Here is a 7,740-nt window from a genome sequence, read left to right on the forward strand (position 1 = left end):
ACACCAAGAAATAGTTTGATGTTTTAGATGCTTTTTTAAAAAACATTTTAGATTATCCTGAGCCCCCGGGTAACACCGTCCCCCCTGGTTGTTGTCACATCATACTGTAGGCCGACAAGTACCAGTCCAGAGTCTAAATGTTGAACATTTATTCTCATATTGACATTAATAAAAAATTACAAATATCTCCACACTTTCTGTTGAAATATCAGAGGCTTTACAGTTTTCTGCTGTTAAAATAAAACTTAGCCATCACTGTTAAAAAACTAAAGTTTCACTTTTTATGATTAATGTTGTACTGTATTTGCGCAGAAATGATGGTCACCATGGCAAATGTTTTGAAGCAGATCCCTACAGATACAAAGAGTCAAGCATACCAATAATGTCATAAATCGAACAGATTATTTTCATTCTTTCTCTTTGGCATCTTGATCCCTCCTCCGCAGCATCTGGTGTTGCTGAAGGAGCTGAAGAACACACGGCTGATTGTGTGTCCTCGCAACATCCTCTGCTGTCTCTCTCCAGCTGCTCCTTACAAAGAGATCGGCACCTTTGTCTAGCAAAACCTTGAGTACCTGTGGATTGAATCACAAGTACAGACTCGTAATTACAGACTTGCAGGAAGGTGCGAGCAAACGTTTACTCTCCTGTAGTAAGAAGAAAAACACACCTTTAAGTGACCTCTCTCAGATGCCAGGTGAAGGGGCGTCTGCCCCAGCCTCTCTCTAGCATTCAGATCTGCCCCATAGTGCAGTAAGAGCTTGGCAGCCTCCACATTGTCCCTGAGCGTTGTGTAATGCAGTGCTGTCATTTTGAGGTTGTCCCTGTCTTCAAGTCCTGCGCCATTCAGAATCAACAGGTGCACCACAGCCCTAGAGCCGCTGCGGGCAGCCAGGTGCAGCGGAGAAGCGACGTCCCCATCCCTGATGTCAAGCTTGGCCCCTCCTTTTAACAGATGCTGGAGGATCTATGAGGAGGAATCATTGTTTGGAAAAGACAGGCAAGTAGAAAAAAGATTAAATGGAACGGTATATTCGGCCCTTTGCCCCGCCCAAATACCATCTGTTTCACAGCGCGCAGTTGGCATGACTGGCGTCATACTGTATAGCAGAAAGGACTAAGGGACCTTGAATTCACAGTCTTGGCGAATGCAACGTATACTGCAGCAAACATGGTTTTGAAATGTATAAAATTTTCCTACATTTTATGTCATTTTATACAATAATTGAATTGAATCAATTTAATAAATCTATCAATACATAATTAATCTATTATTATAATCACAATTTTATTTGAATCTAATTTATTTATTTATTTTAACCTGATATTTTTTATATTTAATATGCTTTTGTAAAAATTTTTTCAGACCCCTTTCACTCCCTTGAGGCCCAATTTGGACCCCCATTTTTTGAAAACCCCACTTTAAAGAGAAAATGCATGAACATATGAATGAAAGTTGTAAAAAAGCTCTATATTAATAAAGCTGACTTGACATGTGCGTGAAGATAAGTAATATATTTTCATTATTTGTTGCACTCCAACCTTCTTGTCTCCAGAACAGGCACACAGGTGCAAAGCTGTCCGCCCATTAGGTCCTCTCGTATTGGCATCTGCACCTCTGTGGAGGAGCAATCTCACCCCTGGCTCATTCCCCACGAGCACCGCCAGCTGCAGGGGACTCATCCCCACGCCTCTTCCACCCTCCACATCTGCTCCGTTATCCAGCAGGAGCTCCACAACGTCCCCCCATCCCCCAAAAACCGCCCAGTGCAGGGGCGTCCACTTATGAATGTCCTGGGGGTTTGGTGAAGCCAGATGCTGGAGCAGAACGCGAGCCGTGCCCAAATGTCCATTGGCTGTAGCCAGATGAAGGGGCGTCTGGCCGGAGCGGGACCTTGCTTCGTGTGATGCACCTTTCTGGAGGAGAAACTCAGTGGTGTCTAGGTTTCCTCCACTGCAGGAGTGGTGCAGGGGGGTGCAGTTAAAGAAGTCCTTGCAGTTTACCTCCACCTGGCCCGTTTGCAAAATGAACTTTACTAATGGGAGATGACCCTTGAATGAGGCATGGTGGACAGCAGTCCAACCATATGGGTCCCTGGAAGAACAAATGGCACAGCAAAACAAGTATGACCATATGTGATGTACACTATAAAAAACTGTAATTCGATGGAATTTTATTGTTTGAAAGTTGAAGGTCACCAACTGGCAGTTCGCGGGAACTCCATGTTCCAGAGTGGCCTTGACGTGCTCCAGACGACCCTCCCAAGCAGCATAATGCAGCCTGCGCTCATCCAACACTGAGTATCTGGGTTTGGGCCGCCTATGGATCCTCCACTGTCTGGTCCCCTTAGCAGTCCGGAGCCTCCTCTCTCCAGATCCCATCGACACAGAGTCATGAAGCTCCAACCACCTCCAATGCAATTCTGGGCCTGCGCTGGACATGACAGGAACTGTGGAGAAAAGTTACATCTAATCTGAAAACTGAATAGTGTATGGCCTTTCATTTAATAAAACCTAAAGCTATAGAAGAGTGTTGTGGACAGTTGCACAAATACTTTATTGGCTACCTACACTCAATCCACTAGAGGGTGGTAAAACTTTACAGAAGTTATTAGTTTCTCAACCAGTTTGGCGACATCATTGAATTGGACTCTTTTCTGACCTGATTTTCTGATCTAGTTAAATATGCAATAAATCCTCAGTCTTGTGTAAATCATTGGCGCGGTTGCGTAATTCATCGAGTCATTGTTGAAATGGTTTAAAAATGCTACACCGATCTTCCACTGAATGTCATCCAACACTATTTCTGATCTGTATCTTGTGATGTAACTTAATCTAGAGACTTCGTCGCCATGGTAACAATGGCTGCAATTACTATTTTAGAGGTTGGTGAACTCAGATTTGGTAATTCAACCAATGCAAACAGGTAAGAGAGTTTTGATGATGTAGAGCAAAACATGACAAATATTTAAAATTCAAATGTTCAAATAAACATTACATAATGCTCAACACATTAATAATATAAAATACACGAAAAAAGAATCACAAAGATGTAATTTCTTTTACATTGTACTGATGTAATTTTAACTATACCATTTGTCGATTAAAGGAGTAGTTCACCTCAAAATGAAAATTCTGTCATCATTTACTCGCTTTCTTATCATTTAAAACCTGTTTGACTTTCCTTCTGCACAACACAAAAGAAGAAATTTTTGGACGAACTGTTCCTTTAACACAGGTATACAGTATGTGTATTTTAGGGCTTCATTCCGGCGTTAGGTATAAACAATAATATTCCTGCTTGTTTGTTTTAAATGACCTTTATCAAGAAATAGACTTGTTCTTTGTCATTTCATGCCAGCTTTGTAGATCTAACCGTGCTCTACATTCCCTCGCATGTTAAAATGACAAGATCTGTTTAAAAAGAAGACAGCTTCTTCAAATGTTGTTCTCCCAGTGTGTGCGTGTGTCTCTGTGCCAAGCCCAGCTGTGAGCCACTCGAGATCTGGAGGATTGAACAGCCTGTCATGTCGTGGGAGTTTGGGATTCTGCGGGCGGAATACCGCCTTCCACCCCTGACTCCCATTTTTCAGTTGAATATCTCTTAAAAATATACTGCTGTAAAGATACACTGCTGTCGAGGGACATCAGCAAATACATGTTATTTACATCTTCAGTGACATGATTTATATGTAATAAGTTCTGAATATCTGGTTATCAAACGTTGCACAATTATCAGTTCATAAGATCATTACATCATTTCCTGTGTTATCCAAATGTGTTCTCTGGAAAGGATGCAGAAGTTACCTGTGAGGGCCAATTACTCCATGAAGCCGTGCGTCTCTTCGGTGTGAGGTGTTTAATAGATCTCCGGCTCTTCTCACTGTCTCCAATAACATGCAGATCTGGTCTTTCCAGCCCCTTTGATACTGATCACCAAGTGTTGTATGTTCTTCCGAGGTTGCTATGGTGACCATGGTTTTTTGGAACACTGTTATTATACGATGGCACAGAAGAGAAAGAGAGAGAGACTGTGTATGAGTCCTGTCACTGCGCATGCCGGTTGGTTGCTGTGTCTTGTAATAGTATGATGTAATAGTTATCTTGCTTACGCAACTCATTTTACTTTTTTCTATTTTGTGTCTCAAAATTCAACAGGATTGGCAATTTCGTCTGGATATACAGGAAAAAAACAGAATGACTCTTTTAAAGATGATGTCTTGTAGGTTCACCCATACATAACTGCTACATATTGTTACATTTACATGTATGTTTCTTGTACAAACTAGTGCAAAATCCAAAGTATTCTGGGTGGTTGTCGGGGAATTGCTATGAGGCTAACGTGTTCTGACAGTTGTATAGTTTGTTGCTATGCATTTGCTAAGGACGTCTAGTGTTATATATAACTGTTATAAGAGCACAACCCTTGATCTTTGATTGTCTCGTTCTTTTTTAATAATAATTTATGGGATTTGTTTCTCTCTTTTTATCCTCTACCAAGTTCAATGGCTCAGAAAAGAAATGGCACACCTCTAATTAAGTTACATGAATAGTCTCATTCATTTCTACAGCACAAAGCGTGCAGGACAGGTTATGTGCCAAAGTTTAATACTTTAGTAGGCGTTTGCTCCATTTTCTAACTCGACAGTGTTTGTATGCTCGCCTTACACATGACCATTTTAATGAAGCGTGAAAGTGCAGCTTAGCCTTTCTCAGTGTTTTCATTTCATCCATGACATTTCTTTGGTTAACAAACAATAGATTCTAGATTATTCAATAACAGCTGTTTATTTAAATCTTTGGGTCTGGCTGCTTTGCATCGTGTCCTCTTTTACATTTTGTGTCGAGTAAGCTTATCTAAGACTTTCTATTTTAGATTTTGTCTTGTCTCGATAAAATGCATTTATATGCAGGGATGGAATTAGGGGAAAACTTGGAGACAACAGTCAAGTGAATGCATTTCAAGCAGGAACAGAGTTTCTTAAAATGTAGAGAATATCTTTTGTCCATGAAATGTAATACATGTGTCATAAAAGTGCCATTTTCTTCATCTGTGGTGTCAATGTATAAAATGATTCCCAAACTAGCTAACCCCAGTTAATGTGTCTCTGGGACTCAACCCCATAACCTTGCCATTTCTGTTTATTGTTCATGTTCTTACATGAACTCTGAGGTAAATCATTCACTGATCAACAATGATGATATCCGGAACATGACATCATATCTCCTGCAGTTTGTCTGAGGGTTGAGCTTTGAAGCGAATGTTGCGCTAACGGCTTGTGGCTGTTGGGAGGTGATGGGGATTGTTTGAGGAAAAATATGGCTCATGTGGTGTCAGTTCAACAGACTACAGCCTCATTGTTTTCCTTCACTGCTGGTTCGTGCTATTAACCTTCATCAAAGTGTATGTGTTGACCGACAAGAGGGCAATGTCTGTCCAGCAAAACTGGATCAATACAGCTGAACACCAGAGGGCGATGTTTTATGCACAAATTACATGAAGTTTATCAGTCAGTTGTAAAAGTAGGAGAGGACGTAGCTCATCTGAGGCCTCCAAAGGTCTATAGTGGGACAATTCTGTGACATAATGTTGTCTATTTCCTCTGTTCCAACCCTGTTTTGTCTTCCAAAACCTGAATGAATGTTTTAGACTTTATTCGTTTGTACATTGCATGCCATTTGTCTCATCGTTCTGAAAAGCAAATATTTCATTCAAAGTTCAAGCCTTTCTTCTGACTGAGATTTATTATTAGAGGTCAGATACGATAAGTTGTCTGCAGAAGTCAAATAAGAAGGGCATTAAATGGGTTCACTTCATGGGTTAACTGTCTAGGGTGAAGAGACCAAAAAACTTTTGTAGAACATACTCGTGCATCCTCTTGCCAAGCTGCTCTTGCACAATTGTGTGCTGCTCGACCAAAATAAAGACACGGAGCCAATGTCCCAGATATATGTATTACGTAGCGGAATCTTTCATAAAATGCCTTTTAATTTTTTTATTTGTGCTTTTAGCTTAAGCCTTTGAACAACTTTGAACAACAAACCTATCACAGCCATTATTTCGTGACTGAATCTAAAAATTACAATTGAACAAACGTCAGTAATACCTTTTGAAATATTTCATTCTAAAGTTTTGAACACTTGGATAATAACCCTTCAATGTAGCGGCCACGATTTTTCTCATTCCAAAGTGCTCTGGGGAGATGGATTTATGCCACTGTATTCTGTAAAATACAGTAATTTAGTAAAGTAAAATAGCTGGGGCGGTAGTAAATTAAAAGTTTGGTCATGTAAAATTACATGATTTAAGTATTTGTCTGTAATTTGACGTTTTTTTGACATATTTACAAAATATGTGAAAAATAATCTGTTAAAAAGTACAAATAAATTACAGTGTAGCCTATAAAACACTTGACGCAAATGAAATAATAATTCATTTATAATTAAATAATATTTGAAGCTAAACGTATTATATCCAGGACCTTCAGGGTGCGTAAGTTCAATACGTTTAATAGCCACATCATTTGTAATAACATTGTTTTGTAAAAAATACATTTTCATCATGTTATCAAACTCTACAAATCCATATTGGCCAAGAAATATGTCACGAATGAAATGCACTACAGTTTATTGTGGGTTTGGGGGCAGTCCCATGTGTGAGCATAGGATAGACTTTTAGATATTCGTTTTACAAGCTGTAAAACATTACTTCAACTCAATTTCGACATATTTTCATAACTTACATCAACTTACTACTAGTCAAAATTGAAAACGGTAAGTTGAAATGACCATTTGATTGTCTTTAAAAACTTAAAGGAGCAATGTGGAGATGTTAGCGGCATCTAGCGTTGATGTTGTGAATTGCAACCAATTGTAGGACTACAATGTAGGACTAATTAAAAATGGCATTTCGCTATCAGCCTGAAGCCATGGAGAAACCGATGTCAAACATCAAACCTGTCGCATTGTCTTGATGCTCCAAGTTTAAACATGAACTGGTTAAACTGTTCCTTCAAAAATGTAAATACTGACATTTTAACCATGTCGGTTCTCAATTCATCTTTCCTAAAAGTGCTGTCATCAAACTGTCCAAACCAACATGACACAGTGAGTTGATTCGGGATAAAAACATACTTAACTGCAAGCCGATAAATATATTATAATTAAAACATTTCAGCTCTGTGCCCCTAAAAACTGCAACATTTTGACATTTACAAGTTCTTCTTAATTACGTCATCACTGTGAAAATGTTTCAGGTCAGTCTATACGGCTGTATATAACAGCAGCATTCCCCAGCCAGTAATGACATCCATAGGGGGCACACAAACCATCCAAAGCATTGAGCAAGACTTTTTTCAAGGGTTAAATGTATGCAGAGAAAGCGTAACCTCTGTCAGAACGCTTCATAAAGCACCCGACTGCCGGTATTCTGGGATTCTGCAGTCGAGGTCTGCCAGAGCTCAGTGTCATAGACCTGAAAATAAATTTGACTTCAACTTGACGTTATTTAACCATTAGGCTGATGCAGCACTTCATGTAAAGCGTTCTAACAGATGGAGCGAGTCAGTGACTGAACGATCATTCGAACATCATATTGAAAGATTACTAAACGGTAATGTATATGGGTGTTTATGGAACAGAAATGTGTAGCTCTAATAAATCCAACAGAAAATATGCTGTGTGGTTATGTTGTTTATTTATGATAATGTTCAATGTGGAATCCCTCTTTCAAAGGAATTT

The 7,740-nt window shown here is 39.4% G+C and overlaps 1 protein-coding gene across 2 annotated transcripts; it reads right to left on the minus strand.

Annotated features, from left to right (window-relative positions):
* Positions 1 to 133: 133 nt before the first annotated feature.
* On the minus strand, positions 134 to 4,052 carry ankrd67 (ankyrin repeat domain 67). 2 transcript variants are annotated; one of them, XM_079465268.1, is made up of 5 exons: positions 3,808 to 4,052; positions 2,204 to 2,450; positions 1,543 to 2,095; positions 671 to 967; positions 134 to 575 (listed from the first exon to the last, which is right to left on the minus strand). In XM_079465268.1, the coding sequence occupies exons 2-5, from the start codon at positions 2,440 to 2,442 to the stop codon at positions 408 to 410; spliced, it is 1,257 nt and encodes a 418-aa protein (XP_079321394.1). In that variant the 5' UTR covers positions 2,443 to 2,450; positions 3,808 to 4,052; the 3' UTR covers positions 134 to 407. The 2 variants fall into 2 exon arrangements, with proteins under 2 accessions (XP_079321394.1, XP_079321393.1); XM_079465267.1 differs by having other exon boundaries at positions 137 to 575; positions 1,543 to 2,450; positions 3,808 to 3,940.
* Positions 4,053 to 7,740: the final 3,688 nt, after the last annotated feature.

Source organism: Barbatula barbatula, assembly GCF_947034865.1.
Source record: "Barbatula barbatula genome assembly, chromosome: 10".
In the NCBI taxonomy this organism is placed as follows: Eukaryota; Metazoa; Chordata; class Actinopteri; order Cypriniformes; family Nemacheilidae; genus Barbatula; species Barbatula barbatula.